At 44.5% G+C, this 24,118-nt stretch overlaps 1 protein-coding gene across 2 annotated transcripts in view; it reads right to left on the bottom strand.

Moving 5' to 3' along the window:
* Nucleotides 1-24,118, bottom strand: part of robo1 (roundabout, axon guidance receptor, homolog 1 (Drosophila)) — a 476,268-nt gene that overhangs the window by 420,074 nt on the left and 32,076 nt on the right. Inside the window, exon 2 of one of the 2 annotated variants that reach the window (XM_052467998.1) lies at nt 4,785-4,877. The exons of the other annotated variant lie outside the window; for it this stretch is intronic. Within the exon in view, the coding sequence (XP_052323958.1) occupies nt 4,785-4,877 (93 nt within the window). The remainder of the gene's footprint in view (nt 1-4,784; nt 4,878-24,118) is intronic. 2 annotated transcript variants of the gene reach the window in all.

The raw sequence follows: 24,118 nt of genomic DNA, 5'->3' as shown, positions 1-24,118 counted from the left end.
ACAATAAGTTGGGTGAATTTTGGCCCATTCCTCCTGACAGAGCTGGTGTAACTGAGTCAGGTTTGTAGGCCTCCATGCTCGCACACACTTTTTCAGTTATGCCCACAATTTTTCTATAGGATTGAGGTCAGGGCTTTGCCACTCCAATACCTTGACATTGTTGTCCTTAAGCCATTTTGCCACAACTTTGGAAGTATGCTTGGGGTCATTGTCCATTTGGAAGACCCATTTGCGACCAAGCTTTAACTTCCTGACTGATGTCTTGAGATGTTGCTTCAATATATCCACATAATCTTCCTGCCTCATGATGCCATCTATTTTGTGAAGTGCACCAGTCCCTCCTGCAACAAAGCACCCCCACAACATGATGCTGTCACCCCCGTGCTTCACAGTTGGGAAGGTGTTCTTTAGCTTGCAAGTGTAACAGTATAGCTTACGTCCCTCTCCTCACCCCAACCTGGGCTTGAACCAGGGACCCTCTGCACACATCAACAACTGACACCCACGAAGCATCGTTACCCATCACAAAAGCCGCAGCCCTTGCAGAGCAAGGGGAACCACTACTTCAAGGTCTCAAAGCGAGTGACGTCACCGATTGAAACACTATTAGCGCGCACCACCGCTAAATAGCTAGCCATTTCACATCGGTTACACAAGCCGCCCCCTTTTTCCTTCAAACGTAACAATGGTCATCATGTTCAAACAGTTCTATTTTTGTTTAATCAGACAATAGGACATTTCTCCAACACGTACGATCTTTGTCCCTATGTGCAGTTGCAAACAGTAGTCTGGCTTTTTTATGGCGGTTTTGGAGCAGTGGCTTCTTCCTTGCTGATCGGCCTTTCAGGTTATGTCGATATAGGAATCGTTTTACTGTGGATAAATATACTTTTGTACCTGTTCCCTCCAGCATCTTCACAAGGTCCTTTGCTGTTGTTCTGGGATTTATTTGCACTTTTCACACCAACGAATCTCTAGGAGACAGAACACGTCTCCCTCCTGAGCAGTATGATGGCTGCGTGGTCCCATGGTGTTTATACTTGCGCACTATGTGTGGCAAAGAAGAGGGTCGAGTGATAAATGGCAGATATGTGAGAGCAGAACTAGTAAACGGGCTCTGCCCGATCACTAAAATGGCCACCCCTATCAGAACTACAGATCACAAAATGGATTTACCGTGTATGAGCTGGACTGTTTTGGACTTACCTGTTGGTGTTTGGACCTGGACCTACCGTGAACCCGATTCGTGTACCGAACCCTGCTATCCTTGACCTTCACTACGGCCTGGGTGGACCAGGACGGAGAAACAAACACACAGGTACTGTCCTGTTCGAAAGAACTCTCATTCTTGGGTGATTTGGTGACAGTTTACCACTTAATTTGTGACAAACGCTCCTAACCTTAAAGAGTTTTTCCACATATTGTTTGCACAGATGAACGTGGTACCTTTAGCCATTTGGAAATTGCTCCCAAGGATGAACCAGACTTGTGGAGGTCTACCATTTTTTTTAATGAGGTCTTGGGAAAATCAAAGGAAATCAACCATCATGTCAAGCAAAGAAGCACTGAGTTTGAAGGTAGGCCTTGAAATACATCCACAGGTACAACTCCAATTGACTCAAATTATGACAATTAGCCTATCGGATGCTTTTTAAGCCATGACATCATTTTCTGGACTTTTCCAAGCTGTTTAAAGGCACAGTCAACTTAGTGTATGTAAACTTCTGACCCACTGGAATTGTGATACAGTTCACTGTAACTGAAATAATCTGTCTCTTAACAATTGTTGGAAAAATTACTTGTGTCATGTCCAAAGTAGATGTCCTAACCGACTTGGCAAAACTATAGTTTGTTCACAAGAAATTTGTGGAGTGGTTGAAAAACTAGTTTTATTTGTGTATGTAAACTTCTGACATCAACTGTATACAGTGTTGTAATGATGTGCAATTAGTTAAAGTACAAAAGGGATGTAAACTTCTGACTTCAACCTTCCACCCCCACCTGGGATATGGATGCCTAACCTGAGGGTCAAAACGTCGTAAATAAATATCACCTGGGAGCATGTGCAGCAGTGTGCAGCGTTTTCCTTTTTGTTTTCCATGAGTTTGCCTACAACTCCAGCAGCTGAGATAAGTAGCTGGATGTGCATATGTTCTCCAGCTTTTGTACTGTTCCTCATCTCTCCACAGAGCCCTCTAGCCCTGGGAGACACTGTCTATGTCAACTGAAACCCCACTCAGCACACCGAGCCTACGTCTCCCACAATTCTCCTCTTTCTGTACTCATGAATGTGAACTTAATCTGTAGTCTCTGCTGATATATTCACAACACGGTCAACATGTTTTATTACGTTTCCTTTATGTAGTGATGAAGCTCAGAGGGAGACACAGGAAGTTTGCTTTATTCAGTTACTCTGTTTTCTGTGTATTAACATGGTATACAGCTAACAGGGGAAGTTACTCTGTTTTCTGTGTATTAACATGGTATACAGCTAACAGGGGAAGTTACTCTGTTTTCTGTGTATTAACATGGTATACAGCTAACAGGGGAAGTTACTCTGTTTTCTGTGTATTAACATGGTATACAGCTAACAGGGGAAGTTACTCTGTTTTCTGTCTATTAACATGGTATACAGCTAACAGGGGAAGTTACTCTGTTTTCTGTGTATTAACATGGTATACAGCTAACAGGGGAAGTTACTCTGTTTTCTGTGTATTAACATGGTATACAGCTAACAGGGGAAGTTACTCTGTTTTCTGTCTATTAACATGGTATACAGCTAACAGGGGAAGTTACTCTGTTTTCTGTGTATTAACATGGTATACAGCTAACAGGGAAGTTACTCTGTTTTCTGTGTATTAACATGGTATACAGCTAACAGGGAAGTTACTCTGTTTTCTGTGTATTAACATGGTATACAGCTAACAGTTACTCTGGGAAGTTACTCTGTTTTCTGTTTTGTATTAACATGGTATACAGCTAACAGGGGAAGTTACTCTGTTTTCTGTGTATTAACATGGTATACAGCTAACAGGGAAGTTACTCTGTTTTCTGTGTATTAACATGGTATACAGCTAACAGGGGAAGTTACTCTGTTTTCTGTCTATTAACATGGTATACAGCTAACAGGGGAAGTTACTCTGTTTTCTGTGTATTAACATGGTATACAGCTAACAGGGGAAGTTACTCTGTTTTCTGTGTATTAACATGGTATACAGCTAACAGGGGAAGTTACTCTGTTTTCTGTGTATTAACATGGTATACAGCTAACAGGGGAAGTTACTCTGTTTTCTGTGTATTAACATGGTATACAGCTAACAGGGGAAGTTACTCTGTTTTCTGTGTATTAACATGGTATACAGCTAACAGGGGAAGTTACTCTGTTTTCTGTGTATTAACATGGTATACAGCTAACAGGGGAAGTTACTCTGTTTTCTGTCTATTAACATGGTATACAGCTAACAGGGGAAGTTACTCTGTTTTCTGTGTATTAACATGGTATACAGCTAACAGGGAATTTACTCTGTTTTCTGTGTATTAACATGGTATACAGCTAACAGGGAACTCTGTTTTCTGTTACATGGTATACAGCTGTTTTCTGTGTATTAACATGGTATACAGCTAACAGGGGAAGTTACTCTGTTTTCTGTGTATTAACATGGTATACAGCTAACAGGGAAGTTACTCTGTTTTCTGTGTATTAACATGGTATACAGCTAACAGGGAAGTTACTCTGTTTTCTGTGTATTAACATGGTATACAGCTAACAGGGAAGTTACTCTGTTTTCTGTGTATTAACATGGTATACAGCTAACAGGGGGGGAAGTTACTAACATGGTATACAGCTAACTGGGGAAGTTACTCTGTTTTCTGTCTATTAACATGGTATACAGCTAACAGGGGAAGTTACTCTGTTTTCTGTGTATTAACATGGTATACAGCTAACAGGGGAAGTTACTCTGTTTTCTGTGTATTAACATGGTATACAGCTAACAGGGGAAGTTACTCTGTTTTCTGTGTATTAACATGGTATACAGCTAACAGGGGAAGTTACTCTGTTTTCTGTCTATTAACATGGTATACAGCTAACAGGGGAAGTTACTCTGTTTTCTGTGTATTAACATGGTATACAGCTAACAGGGGAATTCTTCATCCCCATAGAAGATATCTGCACTGAAAACTTCCCAAAAAATGCATATTGTAATCCCTCTGATTACTATAGAGAATAGCAGATTTATATAGCAGGTGTGCCATAACATATAACATATTTCATATGATCTGCCATTTATTCACTCCAAGTTTAGAATGAATGTGACAGTTGCTATGCAGAAAATAACATCATGATTAAAACGGTCAAACCCACGTCCTTCCATTAATCACCATTGTGCCTCACCCAGTGTAATCATTTCCTCCAACCTCACACTATGCATGACTAATGTTTTACAAAGACAACTTTGAGCAGCATAAAGACTAACAGATGGATGGATAGGATAGAGAGAACATTAGAAAACTCAAGACAAGAGAGCCTATGACAGAAAGGTATGTGTTGCAATAAGAAAGGGAGAAAGAAAACTGGACATGACAGAGTAATTGGAAACATTTAACTCAGTCAATTCAGGGGATGATTTGAAGAGCAATTCATGAATCCCAAATTATTAATGAACTGCTTTCAATTCCCTTCCTGAACTCACTTTCCCAAAGCTCCAACCTGTCCGTAATACACACACACACACACACACACAGTAGAAATAGTTGACCATAGTAACAGGAAACAGCAGCAGTACCTGTGTAGCCCAGGGAGTTGTCATCCTCGTGTTCTGAGGTGGGGGCCGGCGTGGCCCCTTCACTGGCCCCTTCCTGAGTGGCCGCGCCCGTGTCTGTCGGAAATAACACCACAGGGACTGAGACCACTGGCACACTCTCATCACCGGACACGGCCAGTGCCCATGACCCTATGCCCATCTGGCACAGGCAGCACCACACACTCAGCAGTGCCAGGCTCAGAGGGTGCCACTGCCCACCCACCCTATACCCTCCGTGGGAGAGACCACCCACCCACATCCCTAGCTGTATCCAAGATCCAACAGTCTTCAAAATAATATCCAGACTCTGACTGAGACACTTATAAACCTGGACAGTAGTGCCACAGTGTGTGAATCACAGTCTGTCTTTTATAGTTCAGTCGGGGGATGCTGTCAGTCTCAATGGGAGAGAGCTGTGAGACTGAATGGTTGTTATCTCCTAGGATCTCGGTTGGTGTGTCCCCATGCTGCGTTGTGGTGGTTGTGGTGTGTGTGCAGAATGGGAGTCCCTCTATCCTCCCAAAAGCCATGACTGGCTGCACTCCTGAGGGACCATATGGGCAGGGCAGAGTAGGGAGGATTAGGGCACTCCTACCCTGATTCAGGACCCCACCATACACACACCTAAACACTCACACACACACTAGCACACACAAAGACACACATACTGATGCTGAAACTTATTTTTACAGCCAATTAACTGCTAATCAGTCCTTTTGATTGTGGTCCCTCTCCCATCACATCAGTATTGTGGCTGACTGTCTCCTCAGCAGACAGGGTGACAGGTTTTGGCTGTGTGACAGGCTGTGTGAGGGTGGGACAGATGGGGGAGGAGAGAGGGGAGGGGGTGAGGGAGGCCAAGGGGGCTGGGCGTATGGCTAATGGGGGAGATGGAGGCCGTTGGGGGCCACTGTGCCCTCATGATGGGTAGGCGTGGGATAAATCAGCCTGGGACATGCCCACTCTCATTGTGGGCCGCTGACAGGGGGTTAATTTGGGCTGGGGGGAGGTGAGGGGGGTTAATGAAAGGAGGTCTAAACCACCCAGCTGACTGAAAAGCAGTCTGTCGGAAGTGTCTGTATCCTCAATGGGATCTGGCATCAGTAGGGATAAATAGCAGACGGGGTGACTGAATAGATCATTGGAGAGCACTTTGGATCACTCGACTGTGTAACAGTATGACCCCTATTCCCTTTGTCTATTTCTACATAATTCTGACAGCATTAAGAAACATAGCATTTTCAATAACACGATATATACAGCACAGTATGACAAGGCTTCAAAACAGTTTTGACAAATTGGCGACAAGACAACAACATACTAGAGACATGTTGGAAAGACGTTCTACATGAATGGAGTGGTCCTGCTCCCTACCAGTCCTGTAGTGTTGTAGTTAGAGCAACACTAGGACAGTTTAAAGGCCCCATGCTGGAGCCATCCTATTATCAGACACTTCTCTCTCTGCGCTGTGTTACTGTTTACACAAACAAGTGTCTCTGCTCTGCTCCAACTGACAACACTACTGGAGAGAGGAGGGGAGGCAACAACACACACAGAACCACACACATATATACACAGACATGGCTCAACACAGAATGGAACATAGACAAGGTTCGGAAGCAGGCTCAACACAGAATGGAACACAGACAAGGTTTGGAAGCAGGCTCAACACAGAATGGAACACAGACAAGGTTTGGAAGCAGGCTCAACACAGAATGGAACACAGACAAGGTTTGGAAGCAGGCTCAACACAGAATGGAACATAGACAAGGTTCGGAAGCAGGCTCAACAGAATGGAACAGAATGGAACATAGACAACAAGCTCAACACAGAATTCTGAAGCATGTTCAACACAGAATGGAACACAGACAAGGTTCTGAAGCATGTTCAACACAGAATGGAACACAGACAAGGTTCTGAAGCATGTTCAACACAGAATGGAACATAGACAAGGTTCGGAAGCAGGCTCAACACAGAATGGAACATAGACAAGGTTCGGAAGCAGGCTCAACACAGAATGGAACATAGACAAGGTTCGGAAGCAGGCTCAACACAGAATGGAACATAGACAAGGTTCTGAAGCATGTTCAACACAGAATGGAACATAGACAAGGTTCTGAAGCAGGTTCAACACAGAATGGAACATAGACAAGGTTTGGAAGCAGGCTCAACACAGAATGGAACATAGACAAGGTTCGGAAGCATGTTCAACACAGAATGGAACATAGACAAGGTTCGGAAGCAGGCTCAACACAGAATGGAACATAGACAAGGTTCTGAAGCATGTTCAACACAGAATAGAACATAGACAAGGTTCGGAAGCAGGCTCAACACAGAATGGAACATAGACAAGGTTCGGAAGCAGGCTCAACACAGAATGGAACATAGACAAGGTTCGGAAGCAGGCTCAACACAGAATGGAACATAGACAAGGTTCGGAAGCAGGCTCAACACATAATGGAACACAGACAAGGTTCGGAAGCAGGCTCAACACAGAATGGAACACAGACAAGGTTTGGAAGCAGGCTCAACACAGAATGGAACATAGACAAGGTTCGGAAGCAGGCTCAACACAGAATGGAACATAGACAAGGTTCGGAAGCAGGCTCAACACAGAATGGAACATAGACAAGGTTCGGAAGCAGGCTCAACACAGAATGGAACATAGACAAGGTTCGGAAGCAGGCTCAACACAGAATGGAACATAGACAAGGTTCGGAAGCAGGCTCAACACAGAATGGAACATAGACAAGGTTCGGAAGCAGGCTCAACACAGAATGGAACACAGACAAGGTTCGGAAGCAGGCTCAACACAGAATGGAACACAGACAAGGTTGGAAGCAGGCTCAACACAGAATGGAACACAGACAAGGTTTGGAAGCAGGCTCAACACAGAATGGAACATAGACAAGGTTCGGAAGCAGGCTCAACACAGAATGGAACATAGACAAGGTTCGGAAGCAGGCTCAACACAGAATGGAACATAGACAAGGTTCGGAAGCAGGCTCAACACAGAATGGAACACAGACAAGGTTCGGAAGCAGGCTCAACACAGAATGGAACACAGACAACGGAAGCAGGCTCAACACAGAATGGAACACAGACAAGCAGGCAGAATGGAACACAGACAAGGTTCGGAAGCAGGCTCAACACAGAATGGAACACAGACAAGGTTTGGAAGCAGGCTCAAAACAGAATGGAACACAGACAAGGTTCGGAAGCAGGCTCAACACAGAATGGAACATAGACAAGGTTCGGAAGCAGGCTCAACACAGAATGGAACATAGACAAGGTTCTGAAGCATGTTCAACACAGAATGGAACACAGACAAGGTTCTGAAGCATGTTCAACACAGAATGGAACACAGACAAGGTTCTGAAGCATGTTCAACACAGAATGGAAAATAGACAAGGTTCGGAAGCAGGCTCAACACAAAATGGAACACAGACAAGGTTCTGAAGCATGTTCAACACAGAATGGAACACAGACAAGGTTCTGAAGCATGTTCAACACAGAATGGAACACAGACAAGGTTCTGAAGCATGCTCAACACAGAATGGAACACAGACAAGGTTCTGAAGCATGTTCAACACAGAATGGAACACAGACAAGGTTCTGAAGCATGTTCAACACAGAATGGAACACAGACAAGGTTCTGAAGCATGTTCAACACAGAATGGACCACAGACAAGGTTCTGAAGCATGTTCAACACAGAATGGAACACAGAAATCCAGGAAAACAGAACGAGTTTCCTTGTCTGTCTGTCTGATTTAGGTTTTGACACATATTATGACAGTGCTTCCCAAACCTGATCCTCCAGTATCCCCAACATTACACATTTTATTGTAACCTTGGACAATCACACCTGATTCAACTTGTGAACGAATGATCAAGCCCTCAATGAGTTGAATGAGGTGTGTTTGCCAAGGGCTCCAACGAAGCTGTGTACTGTTAGAGGTACTCGAGGACCAGGGTTGGGAAACACTGTATTATGGCACCAGTTCCAGGATAAACAAGATCTCTGACGTTGTTGTTGCGTTGTCATCAACACTTCTAAAGCAGATTAATTACACCCTGCCTCTGGCAAATCTTCATTTGGAAAATGACAGCAAATGTAGCAAAAGACATGGGTGGCATTTATAACCTAATTAAAAAAACATAACATATCATTTGTTCAATCTGTTCTAAATAGCATTAACCATCTTCGACCTTAAAAATGAAACAGTTTCAAGTCAACATAACACCAGTAAAGGGTTATATAATGATATTTTCCCCAGGAATATGCAAGAGAAAGCCCCATGCAGCAGCGGAGACCCAGAGGTGATTTCACTACCTATAGAGAGCACTGTCACCCAGACAACTTGACTGTTTAAAACAGGGCACAGTAGGTCTTTCATTTCAAGAGGTTCTTGATTCTCATATTGTCCATTTCCCTGTGCTTTCGGTCTCGTCCTGCTAACTCTGTAGTGCACCTGTTTTCTTTTTTGGCCTCCTCGCTCAGTCGTTCTATGGGTGGTCCAAAGCCAGGCTCCAATTAAAGGCCACTTCAGAGTTAATTAACAGGTGGTGTACCCAGCTGCCCCGGGGCTCTTGGACAAAAACACAGGAGCCCTCTGGACCCCTCACTGCCCCACCTCCAACCCCTCCAGTCACAGAGCTGTGCCGTATCTCATCTCCCCTGTTGGCTAATTACTATGGCCCATGTGCTGATAACCGATTGCTCTCAAACAGATACAAAGACAAGCCTGCTCCTCCCCGGCCAACCCCTTGTCCCCCATCCCCTCATCCCTCAGACTCTCATCCCCACAGCACTCATCTCCCCAGCCTCTCATCCCCCCAGCCTCTTGTACCCAGCCCTCGTACCCCAGCCTCTCATCCTCCAGCCTCTCGTCATCATCTCCACAGTCTAACACCAAAAGAGCAGTCTGTTTTCTGGGTCAGTCTCCACTCTACATAGACCTGGCCACAGGGCGCTGGACAATAGGATCTCTTTGCAGCTGATGGCCTCAACCCAGTGCCCAGCACTCACCAATCATACTGCTCTAAATTATAAAAATTTTTCTGCAACTTTGAACAACTAAATAGAGCTTAAGAAACTTTACAAAACACATTTTTGCTACTTACAATCCCTTTCTCCCTCAAACAGCAATGATCAGCTGTAGAGCACATCATACATAGTGAAACATGGCAGCCCAGTCAGCCTGATTGCCTTTGTTAATTGCCCTTGTGCTTCTCATTGTTTCTCATTGCTTAGGCCGACAAACGAGGAGGAGCAGGTAGTTGATGTGAATGGAGGAGCTGGCTGCTGCGTCATTGTTATCTTGTTGTGAATTGGCAGCAGTGGTTTGGCCTAGACAGTGGAGGTGATGGATGGTGTTTAAATGATGATTGTGTATGTGGAGTCTTACTTCAGGCCCTGAGCTTGTTAACTGCAGGGATGCTTGTTTGCAGTTAGATGAGTTCCTTCACGCTGTCTGACAGGAAGTGATGAATCAGGCTGTCATTAGCAACAACACTGTCAACATTTGCTTTGTGACAAATATTTTTCTTCTTAAAGTGCAGGTAGGTTGACAAGAATTGATTTACATAAAGCAAACTAAAGAGAGGAAAGATGTTGGATGGGGATATTTATAGCTGCTAACTGAAAACCAAACACAACGTCATTTTCTCTTTCACTTCTTTCTTCCTCTCTATCTATTTGCTTTGTGCAGAGCCCAATCACAGCTGTCAACTGAATGTTTCTGGACAGGATTTATTCTCTTTATGCTGGGCCTCAGTTCAATCATGTCTGACTTACTGTATTACAAAAAAATAGAGGCAAAAGAGAATATGTGGAAAAGAGTACTTTGTGGTGAAGACAGTCGCTTCATCTCTCTACACACCCCTCCTCTACACACTGTCTCTCTCATTTCCATTTTGATTACACTTTCTGTGTTTTACCCAGGGCCATGCATCGCTAATGGACTTTTAATCAAGCATGGAGATACGAAACACACAAAGAGCATACACCGCTGGATGAAAGGGAGAGAGTGAGAGGAACGGAGGGAGAGAGAGGGATGAAGGGATAGAGGGATGGAAGGAGAGAGAGAGTGAGAGGAACGGAGGGAGAGAGAGTGATGAAGGGATAGAGGGAGGGATGGAAGGAGAGAGAGAGTGATGAAGGGATAGAGGGAGGGATGGAAGGAGAGAGAGAGTGATGAAGGGATAGAGGGAGGGATGGAAGGAGAGAGAGAGTGATGAAGGGATAGAGGGAGGGATGGAAGGAGAGAGAGAGTGATGAAGGGATAGAGGGAGGGATGGAAGGAGAGAGAGAGTGATGAAGGGATAGAGGGAGGGATGGAAGGAGAGAGAGAGTGATGAAGGGATAGAGGGAGGGATGGAAGGAGAGAGAGAGTGATGAAGGGATAGAGGGAGGGATGGAAGGAGAGAGAGAGTGATGAAGGGATAGAGGGAGGGATGGAAGGAGAGAGTGAGAGTGATGAAGGGATAGAGGGAGGGATGGAAGGAGAGAGAGAGTGATGAAGGGATAGAGGGAGGGATGGAAGGAGAGAGAGAGTGATGAAGGGATAGAGGGAGGGATGGAAGGAGAGAGAGAGTGATGAAGGGATAGAGGGAGGGATGGAAGGAGAGAGAGAGTGATGAAGGGATAGAGGGAGGGATGGAAGGAGAGAGAGAGTGATGAAGGGATAGAGGGAGGGATGGAAGGAGAGAGAGAGTGATGAAGGGATAGAGGGAGGGATGGAAGGAGAGAGAGAGTGATGAAGGGATAGAGGGAGGGATGGAAGGAGAGAGAGAGTGATGAAGGGATAGAGGGAGGATGGAGGAGAGAGAGAGTGATGAAGGGATAGAGGGAGGGATGGAAGGAGAGAGAGAGAGTGATGAAGGGATAGAGGGAGGGATGGAAGGAGAGAGAGAGTGATGAAGGGATAGAGGGAGGGATGGAAGGAGAGAGAGTGATGAAGGGATAGAGGGAGGGATGGAAGGAGAGAGAGAGTGATGAAGGGATAGAGGGAGGGATGGAAGGAGAGAGAGAGAGAGTGAGAGGAACGGAGGGAGAGAGAGTGATGAAGGGATAGAGGGAGGGATGGAAGGAGAGAGAGAGTGATGAAGGGATAGAGGGAGGGATGGAAGGAGAGAGAGAGTGAGAGGAATGGAGGGAGAGAGGGATGAAGGGAGAGAGGGAGGGATGGAAGGAGAGATAGAGAGAGTGAGAGGAATGGAGGGAGAGAGAGGGATGAAGGGATAGAGGGAGGGATGGAAGGAGATAGAGAGAGTGAGAGGAACGGAGGGAGAGAGAGGGATGAAGGGATAGAGGGAGGGATGGAAGGAGGGAGAGAGTGAGAGGAACGGAGGGAGAGAGGGATGAAGGGATAGAGGGAGGGATGGAAGGAGAGAGAGAGTGATGAAGGGATAGAGGGGGGGATGGAAGGAGAGAGAGAGTGAGAGGAATGGAGGGAGAGAGGGATGAAGGGATAGAGGGAGGGATGGAAGGAGAGAGAGAGAGTGTGAGAGGAATGGAGGGAGAGAGAGGGATGAAGGGATAGAGGGAGGGAAGGAAGGAGATAGAGAGACTGAGAGGAACGGAGGGAGAGAGAGTGATGAAGGGATAGAGGGAGGGATGGAAGGAGTGAGAGAGTGAGAGGAACGGAGGGAGAGAGGGATGAAGGGATAGAGGGAGGGATGGAAGGAGATAGAGAGAGTGAGAGGAACGGAGGGGGAGGGATGGAAGGAGATAGAGAGAGTGTGAGAGGAACAGAGGGAGAGAGAGGGATGAAGGGATAGAGGGAGGGATGGAAGGAGAGAGAGAGAGTGAGAGGAATGGAGGGAGAGAGAGGGATGAAGGGATAGAGGGAGGGATGGAAGGAGATAGAGAGAGTGAGAGGAACGGAGGGAGAGAGAGGGATGAAGGGATAGAGGGAGGGATGGAAGGAGATAGAGAGAGTGAGAGTGACGGAGGGAGAGAGAGGGATGAAGGGATAGAGGGAGGATGGAAGGAGAGAGAGAGTGAGTGAGAGGAACGGAGGGAGAGAGAGGGATGAAGGGATAGAGGGAGGGATGGAAGGAGATAGAGAGAGAGTGAGAGGAACGGAGGGAGAGAGAGGGATGAAGGGATAGAGGGAGGGATGGAAGGAGATAGAGAGAGTGTGAGAGGAACGGAGGGAGAGAGAGGGATGAAGGGATAGAGGGAGGGATGGAAGGAGAGAGAGAGAGGGAGAGAGAGGGATGAAGGGATAGAGGGAGGGATGGAAGGAGATAGAGAGAGTGAGAGGAACGGAGGGAGAGAGAGATGAAGGGATAGAGGGAGGGATGGAAGAGAGAGAGAGAGAGAGAGAGAGAGAGAGAGAGAGAGAGAGAGAGAGAGAGAGAAAGAAAAGCATGTGAGCAAAAACGATAGGTTTACCTGTCTTGATAGACAAATGTGCAAATGAAAGATAGTAGCTCAAATGACAGCCATTAGACTACATATGTTCCGTCTTACACAAATCATAAACACACATACTGTACTCCAATGTATCAACCCCAACAGCATACCTACTTAGACCTTTCAAAGCCCAGACTAGAAATGAAGAATTCCTGAGTGAAAGAGGTGTGTTATTTCACTATGAGAATAACTGAAAGGGGTCAGCCCAGGGTAAAGGCCTGGCAGAGACAATAAGACAGACAGAGACAATGATCACCCAGGGATGGTTTAAGGGACTGAGACCACTGTCGCCCCTGTCTGTCCCCTGTGGATCCTAGTGTGTGGCCTGTGGAGGAGGGAGGGGCTCACAACAGCCATAACCCTGTCAACTCAGGATTATGCATATGAAAGAGTCTCTGGCCCACCTCAAAACCACACAGTGTGTCCTCCATTAATTACCACAATGAGGATTCTGCAGGGGTCGCTAGGGAAGACTTTTTGTGTCCCTGTTATCTATGGAAACAGTCGGTGAGAAAGAACGCACAAGAGGGATCAAATGGTTTGCTGAGAGGCAGTGACCGTGGAGTGGTTAGCAACTGGTAAACAGTATGTCTAATGCAAAACTCAGATTGGGACACACTAAATTGGAACAGGAAAAGCACCATAAGGATTTGTAATAATGTATCTGTATTTAATCTTAGAAATGCGCAAAGTGTGTGTATCTACAGCACACATACTATGGGTGTATATTGTCTATAGTGTATTTTCAGAGCTAGTTTCCAGGTGCTGAGTGAATAGAGAGCAGTGTAGTCTGGACCCAGGCTGAAGGATGTGCTGTCTATGAGGACTCCCCCAGGCCACCCCTAACAAATCCTCTTCTTCACCACTTTCTCTCCATCCCTACAGAGATGCTATCCAGACCTCTTTCTTCTTCATTGCAGAAACATTTTAATCACACATTAGATGGGATATTTCTGAGACAAATATCATCAAGCCAGTTATGATGAGAAAGTGGATGGGAACTTAACTGTGATTCTCTCTATTCTGACCAAAATCAGCAGGTCATTTGAGATTAACACTGAGACACCAATATATTCTCTACACGAGTAACATTTTGTCAAGATATTTTTTTTGTAGTATTTTACAAACAAAACTTGTGTGTGTGGGGGAGCGGGGACATTACATAGAGTGTTTAACTGATTATGTTTTCACGAGATAAAGATTTGAGTGATGATAATGAGATACACTACATGACCACAAATTGCTGCTATAACAGCCTCCACTCTTCTAGGAAGGATTTCCACTAGATGTTTTAATTACCGTTTATATTTTTTGTTTTTCCCTCACTCAACTTTTTTTCATTAAACTTTTTCACTCAGGATGCTTTATCTGGACATGGTTCGTCAGGACCTCCAACAGCCAAAGCTAAGTAGTAACATTAACATGATGCCTTCTAATTGCAGTTGCTGTACTCATAATACACAGGAGAACGATCGCCTTACGGCGAGGATAGCTGTGCTGCAAGCCCAGCTTCAGATGCAATCATTAGGCAAAGGTCATTTCAGTGTAGGAAAGGATGAAACAGCGTCTGTGCCACCAGTAACTACAGATAGTAGTATAAATCCCCTCGCACGGTCCCGCAGCCGGACAACTTTCTCATGGCTGATATCGGAATGTTCAACCGGTGTCGCTCATTCAGCCGACAGAAACTTTCAACCGATTTTCCCCATGAAGCAGCGAGTCGGACTCTGAGGCCGAGCCTTCTCTGGTCTCTACTCCTCCCGTTACGGGGTCTGAGACACCGAAGCCTCCCACCATTAGCTCTGACAAATTGAAAACTCTAGTCATTGGCGTCTCCATTACCCGCAGTATTAGACTTAAAACGAATCATCCAGCGATCATACACTGTTAACCTCTTAAGTCGACCCTCTACTTTTTCGAACATTCTGTTAATAATCGCGCAACATTTCAGCGCCCTGCTACTCATGCCAGGAATATAGTATATGTATATGATTAGTATGTGTGGATAGAAAACACTCAGACGTTTATAAAACTGGTTAAATCACGGCTGTGACTATAACAGAACGTGCGTTTCATCGGAAAGCGCAGGAAAATCTGATCACTGAAAATTGGAAAATATATCAATGCGCCACTTGCATGAATTGTCTATGGGAAAGCAAATTACCTGGAGCCGAGATTGCAATTCCTACAGCTTCCACACGATGTCAACAGTCTTGTCATTTGCCTAGGTGTCACGCCTTGGTCTTAGTATTTTGTGTTTTCTTTATTATTTGGTTAGGCCAGGGTGTGACATGGGTTTATGTTATTGTATTTTCGTATTGGGGTTTGTAGTATTTGGGATCGCGGTTGAGTAGGGGTGTTGTATGGGCTTGGCTGCCTGAGGCGGTTCTCAATCAGAGTCAGGTGATTCTCGTTGTCTCTGATTGGGAACCGTATTTAGGTAGCCTGGTTTCGCTTTGTATTTTGTGGGTGATTGATCCTGTCTCTGTGTAGTGTTCACCAGATAGGCTGTAATAGGTTAAACGTTTCGTTTGTTGTTTTTGTATATGTATAAGTTATTTCATGTATCGCGATCTCTTCATTAAAGACATGAGTAACCACTACGCTGCATTTCGGTCCGACTCTCTTTCTACAAATGAAGAACGACGTTACACTAGGCTTTGTTTCTTGGTCAAACGAAGAAGAGACAGCCCATTTCTTCAAGTCTCCGACAGGATATTTTGGTTGAGATTTACCCGGACATTATTTCCAGACGTACAGCTATAGAATATACTTCGCCTCGTGATCAATTTGATCGCTTATTAACGTTTACTAATACCTAAAGTTGCATTACAAAAGTATTTCGAAGTGTTTTGTTAAAGTTTATCGTCGACTTTTTTAATTAAAAAAAATGACGTTATGTTATAAGACGCTATTTTTTTCGTTGATCACACAGTCTTCATAGATCGATATCGAGGCTATATATGGACCGATTTAATCGGAAAAAAAGACCCAATAGTGATTATGGGACATCTAGGAGTGCCAACAAAGAAGATGGTCAAAGGTAATGAATGTTTTATATTTTATTTGTGCGTTTTGTGTAGCGCCGACTATGCTAATTATTTTGTTTACGTCCCCTGCGGGTCTTTTGGGGTGTTACATGCTATCAGATAATAGCTTCTCATGCTTTCGCCGAAAAGCATTTTAAAAATCTGACTTGTTGCCTGGATTCACAACGGGTGTAGCTTTAATTCAATACCCTGCATGTGTATTTTAATGAACGTTTGAGTTTTAACGAGTGCTATTAGCATTTAGCGTAGCGCATTTGCATTTCCAGATGTCTAGATGGGACGCCTGCGTGTCAGGTAGGAGCAAGAGGTTAACCAGGGGGCAGGGCTACCGACGTTAAGGCTAATTGAAGATGGTGCTGGCTAAAGCTAAAACTGGTGAGTGTAGAGAGTATATAGATATTGTTATCCACGTCGGCACCAACGATGTTAGGATGAAACAGTCAGAGATCACCAAGCGCAACTTTGCTTCAGCGTGTAAATCAGCTAAGTAGATGTGTCGGCATCAAGTAATTGTCTCTGGCCCCCTCCCAGTTAGGGGGAGTGATGAGCTCTATAGCAGAGACTCACAACTTATTTGCTGGTTGAAAACTGTTTTCTGCCCCTCCCAAAATATATAATTTGTAGATAATTGGCGCTCTTTCTGGGACTCACCCACAAACAGGACCAAGCATGGCCTGTTGAGGAGTGACAAACTCTATCATAGCTGGAGGGGTGCTCTCATCTTATCTACCAACATAGACAGGGCTCTAACTCCTCTAGCTCCACAATGAGATAAGGTGCAGGTCAGGCCGCAGGCTGTTAGCCAGCCTGCCAGCTTAGTGGAGTCTGCCACTAGCACACTAGCACAGTGTAGTCAGCTCAGCTATCCCCATTGAGACCGTGTCTGTGCCTCGACCTCGGTTGGGCAAAACTAAACATCGCGGTGTTCGCCTTTGCAATCTCACTAGAATAAAGACCTCCTCCATTCCTGCCATTATTGAAAGAGATTGTGATACCCCACATCTCAGAATATAGGGCTACTTAATGTTTGATTCCTCACTTCAAAGTTAGTTATAGTAAATTAACTAATCACTGATCATAATCTTGATGGGATTGGCCTGACTAAAACATGGCTTAAGCCTGATGAATTTACTGTGTTAAATGAGGCCTCACCTCCTGGTTACACTAGTGACCATATCCCCCGTGCATCCCGCAAAGGCAGAGGTGTTGCTAACAATTACGATAGCACATTTCAATTTACAAAAACCCAAGACGTTTTCGTCTTTTGAGCTTCTAGTCATGAAATCTATACAGCCTTCTCAATCACTTTTTACAGCTACTGTTTACAGGCCTCCTGGGCCATATACAGCGCTCCTCACTGAGTTCCCTGAATTCATATCGGACCTTGTAGTCATAGCAGATAATATTCTAATTTTTGGTGACTTTAATATTCACATGGAAAAGTCCACAGACCCACTTCAAAAGGCTTTCGGAGCCATCATCGACTCAGTGGGTTTTGTCCAACATGTCTCTGGACCTACTCTGGACCTAAATGTTGTGGATCTTAATGTTTTTCATCATAATCCTGGACTATCGGACCACCATTTTATTATGTTTGCAATTGCAACAAATAATCTGCTCAGACCCCAACCAAAGAGCATCAAAAGTCATGATATAAATACTCAGACAACCCAAAGATTCCTTGATGCCCTTCCACACTCCGTCTGCATATCCAAGGACGTCAGATGACAAAAATCTGTTAACCAACTAACTGAGGAACCCAATTTAACCTTGTGCAATACCCTACATGCAGTTGTACCCCTAAAAACTAAAAACATTTGTCATAAGAAACTAGCTCCCTGGTATACAGAAAATAGCCGAGCTCTGAAGCAAGATTACAGAAAATAGCAACGGAAATGGCGCCACACCAAAATGGAAGTCTTCCGACTAGCTTGGATAGACAGTACCGTGCAATAGCGAAGAGCCCTTACTGCTGCTCGTTCATCCTATTTTTCCAACTTAATTGAGGAAAACAAGAACAATCCTAAATGTATTTTTGATACTGTCGCAAAGCTAACTAAAAAGCAACATTCCTCAAGAGAGGATGGCTTTCACTTCAGCAGTAATAAATTAATGAACTTCTTTGAGGAAAAGATCATGATCATTAGAAAGCAAATGACGGACTCCTCTTTAAATCTGCGTATTCCTCCAAAGCTCAGTTGTCCTGAGTCTGCACAACTCTGCCAGGACCTAGGATCAAGGGAGACAATCAAGTGTTTAAGTACTATATCTCTTGACACAATGATGAAAATAATCATGGCCTCTAAACCTTCAAGCTGCATACTGGACCCCATTCCAACAAAACTACTGAAAGGGCTGCTTCCTGGCCCTCCTATGTTGAACATAATAAACGGCTCTCTATGCACCAGATGTGTACCAAACTCACTAAAAGTGGCAGTAATAAATCTTGAAAAAGCCAAACCTTGACCCAGAAAATATTTAGAAAACTATCGGCCTACATCAAATCTCCCATTCCTCTCTCAAAAAAAAAAACTGTTGCGCAGCAACTCACTGCCTTCTTGAAGAAAAACAATGTATACGAAATGCTTCAGTCTGGTTTTAGACCCCATCATAGCACTGAGACTGCACTTGTGACGGTGGTAAATTACATTTTAATGGCGTCAGACCGAGGCTCTGCATCTGTCCTTGTGCTCCTAGACCTTAGTGCTGCTTTTGATACCATCGATCAACACATTCTTTTGGAGAGATTGGAAATCCAAATTGGTCTACATCACATATGTCAGAGTCAAGGCCCGCGGGCCACATCCGGCCCGCGAGAAGGTTTTTTACGGCCCCTGGGATGATCTTGATTTATTATTAGAACCGGCCCGCAGACCGCAGCAAGCCGGCAGCCCGCAGATCTTTTACACGCACCAATACTACATTTCCCACAATGCAACGGTGACGCACCGAGCAGTAGGCTGCTTCATTTCAATATTTATTGGCACAGCAGTTGTCAGCATCACAGTAAAATTAACTTTCAGATACCCATCAAAAATGGCAAAACGGAAGGTGGACACTGAGAACCGGGGTTTCAAACAAGGTGGGAGTCGGAGTATTTGTTCACGGAGGTAGCTGGAAAACCTGTGTGTCTTCTGTGTGGAGAAAGTGTGGCGGTACTGAAAGAGTATAATCTGAGACGACATTATGAAACGAAACACGCGGACAAAAACAAGAATATGGACATGGAACAAAGGCTACAAAAGGCAGAGGAATTAAAACGAGGCCTCAAATCTCGACAGGCTCTGTTCAAAAAAGCCAAATCACAAGGCCAGGCTGCTGTCAAGGCCAGTTTTATTTTGGCAGAAGAGATCGCTAAATCAGCCCGGCCATTTACGGAGGGGGATTTCATCAAAAACTGCATGATTAAAGTTTGTGACGAAGTTTGCCCAGAAAAAGGCAACTCTTTTTAAATGTGAGTCTGAGCAGAAACACCATTGCCGAGAGAGTAGACCAGTTGTCCATCAATCTAAAGAGCAGCTTGTGAAAAAGGGAAAAGATTTCATTGCATATTCCTTGGCTGTGGATGAGAGCACCGACATTTCTGACATTGCCCAGTTGTCAATTTTCATCCCGGAGTGGACTCCAGCCTAAGCGTGACAGAGGAGTTTTTGGCTTTACGTCCTATGCATGGCACAACTACGGGGCATGATTTGTATGAAGAGGTGTCAAGATGTGTAAATGAGATGGAGCTGCCTTGGGAAAAACTTGTGGGTTTGACAACCGACGGAGCACCTGCGATGTGTGGACACAGGAGCGGACTGGTGGCGAAGATACGGGAAAAGATGCAAGAGGAAAACGCGACAGGTGAGCTGACAGCTTATCATTGTATCATACACCAGGAAGCGTTGTGCGGTAAAGCCTTGAAAATGGAGCATGTAATGAGCATCATCACGCGCACAGTTAACTTTATCAGAGCCAAAGGTTTGAATCACCGCCAGTTCAAGGCATTTCTGACGGAGTTAGAAACGGAGCATGGTGATTTGCCTTATCACACAGAGGTGCGATGGCTAAGCCAGGGAAAGGTGCTTCAAAGATGTTTCGAGCTTCGTGAGGAGATTTGTCTGTTCTTGGACAGCAAAGGGAAAGACACAACACAACTCCGAGACGAAATGTTTCTGTGTGAAATGGCTTTTCTGTGTGACATTACGAGTCATCTGAATGCAATGAACTTGCAGCTGCAGGGTCGGGATCGTGTCATCTCTGACATGTACAGTACAGTGAAGGCATTTAAAACCAAACTGACTCTGTGGGAGACGCAGATGCGGAAAGAAAATTTGAGCCACTTTCCCAGCTGCCAGACCATGAAAGAGAAGCTCTCTACCAGTGCGTTCCCTGGCGCACAGTTGGCTGATAAAATAGGTATGCTTGCCGCTGACTTTCGACGCCGATTTGCTGACTTTGAAGCACAAAAAAGCAGGTTGGAACTGCTCGGTAACCCATTTGCTGTTGACGTGGAAAGCTCACCACCAAACCTCCAAATGGAGTTGATTGACCTCCAATGCAATGATGCACTGAGGGCAAAATATGCGGCAGTGGGTGCTGCGGAGTTCGCCCGTTTCCTCCCGACACAATGCCCCAGCTGCGCATCCAGGCTGCTCAAAAACGTTGTCTATGTTTGGCAGCACATACCTGTGTGAACAACTGTTTTCTTTGATGAACTTGAACAAAACATCACACAGAAGTCGACTTACTGCTGAACACCTCCACTCAATTCTGAGGATTTCCTCAGCTCAGAGCCTTACCCCGAACATTGATGAACTTGTGGAAAAGATGGGACACCACCAAGTATCACCCTCAACCTCAAACAAGTGAACATTACTGTGCAATCACATATTTAGAGTTTTTACTCAGTTCAAGTTTAAAAGTTAAAGTTTAATATTTGTTTTCACTGCATGTTACTTCTCCTTAAACAAAGTGTTGTTTTTGATTAATAGATTTTTGCACTTTATTTTATTGTATTTCAATCCAATTATATTTTAAAAATATTTCAGTTGAGTGGATGATAGAAAATTGCTATTATTGTTTTTTTCTTTGAAGTAAATTTAGCCCACTTTTGCTAAAATAGAAAATATAGGCTACTGATGGTGCCTTGAATACCGGTTTCTTTCATTTAATGTTCATGTTATGGGGATTTTTATATAAAGGAAATTTGTCTTTTGTGTCTGTTGAAAATTAAAGATTACTGACAGAGCCATAAGAAAATATTGCTTTATTTATCTGATCATATTGGAATATATTTGTTAGGTTTTCAGTAGGTTCAATTAGGTTCACTAGACTATATGCGTCATTTAAAAATTTTTCAATGAACATTCGAACAGTCCGGCCCTCGGCTTGTAGCTAAATTTTTTATTTGGCCCTCCGTCCATTTGACTTTGACACCCCTGGTCTACATGGACAAGTTCTGGCCTGGTTGTAAATTTCAGTGTTCCTCAAGGTTCCGTTTTAGGACCACTATTGTTTTCACTGTATATTTTACCTCTTGGGGATGTCATTCAAAAACATAATGTTAACGTTCACTGCTATGCGGATGACACACAGCTGTACATTTCAATGAAACATAGTGAAGCCCCAAAATTGCCCTCGCTGGAAGCCTGTGTTTCAGACATAAGGAAGTGGATGGCTGTAAACTTTCTACTTTTAAACTCAGAAAAAACAGAGATTCTTGTTCTAAGTCCCAAGAAACAAAGAGATCTCTTGTTGAATCTGACAATTAATCTTGATGGTTGTACAGTCGTCTCAAATAAAACTGTGAAGGACCTTGGCGTTACTCTGGAACCTGATCTCTGTTTTGACGAACATATCAAGACTGTTTCAAGTACAGCTTTTTTCCATCTACGTAACATTGCAAAAATCAGAAACTTTCTGTCCAAAAAAGATGCAGAAGAATTAATCCATGCTTTTGTCACTTCTAGGTTAGACTACTGCAATGCTCTACTTTCCGGCTACCTGGATAAAGCACAAAATAAACTTCAGCTAAATACGGCTGCTAGAATCCTGACTAGAACCAAAAAATGTGATCATATTACTCCAGTCCTAGCCTCCCTACACTGGCTCCCTGTTAAGGCAAGGGCTGATTTCAAGGTTTTACTGCTAACCTCCAAAGCATTACATAGGCTTGCTCCTACCTATCTTTCCGATTTGGTCCTGCCGTACATACCTACACGTACACTACGGTCACAAGACGCAGGCCTCCTAATTGCCCCTAGAATTTCTAAGCAAACAGCTGGAGGCAGGGCTTTCTCCTATAAAGCTCAATTTTTATGGAATGGTCTGCCTACCCATGTGAGAGACGCAGACTCGGTCTCAACCTTTAAGTCTTTATTGAAGACTCATCTCTTCAGTAGATCCTATGATTGAGTGTCGTCTGGCCCAGGAGTGTGAAGGTGAACGGAAAGGCACTGAGGCAACGAACCGCCCTTGCTTTCTCCGCCTGGCCGGTTCCCCTCTCTCCACTGGGATTTTCTGCTTCTAACCCTATTACAGGGGCTGAGTCACTGGCTTACTGGTGCTCTTCCATGTAGTCCCTAGGAGGGGTGCGTCACTTGAGTGAATTGAGTCACTGACATGATCTTGGGCTATACTCGGCCTTGTCTCAGGATGGTAAGTTGGTGGTTGAAGATATCCCTCTAGTGGTGTGGGGGCTGTGCTTTGGCAAAGTGGGTGGAGTTATATCCTGCCTGTTTGGCCCTGTCCGGGGGTATCATCGGACGGGGCAACAGTGTCTCCTGACCCCTCCTGTCTCAGCCTCCAGTATTTATGCTGCAGTAGTTTATGTGTCGGGGGGCTCTGTTATATCTGGAGTATTTCTCCTGTCTTATCAGGTGTCCTGTGTGAATTTAAGTATGCTCTCTCTAATTCTCTCTTTCTCTCTTGGAGGACCTGAGCCCTAGGACCATGCCTCAGGACTACCTGGCATGATGACTCCTTGTTTTCCCCAGTCCACCTGGCTGTGCTGCTGCTCCAGTTTCAACTGTTCTGCCTGCGGCTATGGAATCCTGACCTGTTCACTGTGATTACTATTATTTGACCACACTGGTCATTTATGAACATTTGAACATCTTGGCCATGTTCTGTTACAATCTCCACCCGGCAAAGCCAGAAGAGGACTGGCCACCCCTCATAGCCTGGTTTCTCCCTAGGTTTCTTCCTGGGTTTTGGCCTTTCTAGGGAGTTTTTCCTAGCTAACGTGCTTCTACACCTTCATTGCTTGCTGTTCGGGATTTAGGCTGGTTTTCTGTTCAGCACTTTGATATATCAGCTGATGTAAGAAGAGCTATATAAATACATTTGATTTGATCTCTGGGGAACACAACCAGAGACTTCTGATGAATTACTCTCCAGAGTAAATGGACCGGGCGATTTCAACCGAAAGAGGCGACAAGACATACAAACGTAAATATGTACATTGCTGTCACATGCGTCGTTCAAGGAAGATCAAGGTGCAGAGTGGTGAGCTTTTTACAAAATGGTGACAACAAGAAATACCAGAACCGACCGTGAAGCGTAAAAGGGCTATAGTGCCCCTAACAAAGACAACCTCCCACAATGACAAAAGGGGAAAAGGCTGCCTAAGTATGATTCCTAATCAGAGACGTTAGACAGCTGTACCTGATTGAGAACCATACCTGGCCGAAACATAGAAATTCAAAAACATAGAAAACAGAACATAGAATGCCCACCCCAATCACAACCTGACCAAACCAAAATAGAGACATAAAAAGGCTCTCTAAGGTCAAGGCGTGACAATTGCAATTATTTTCAAATGAGCGGCCGTTCATGTGCAAAGTATTAGCATTTCCAT

This window comes from Oncorhynchus keta, chromosome 18 (genome assembly GCF_023373465.1).
Source record: "Oncorhynchus keta strain PuntledgeMale-10-30-2019 chromosome 18, Oket_V2, whole genome shotgun sequence".
Taxonomy (NCBI): domain Eukaryota; kingdom Metazoa; phylum Chordata; class Actinopteri; order Salmoniformes; family Salmonidae; genus Oncorhynchus; species Oncorhynchus keta.
This window is presented reverse-complemented; position numbering and strand designations above follow the sequence as displayed.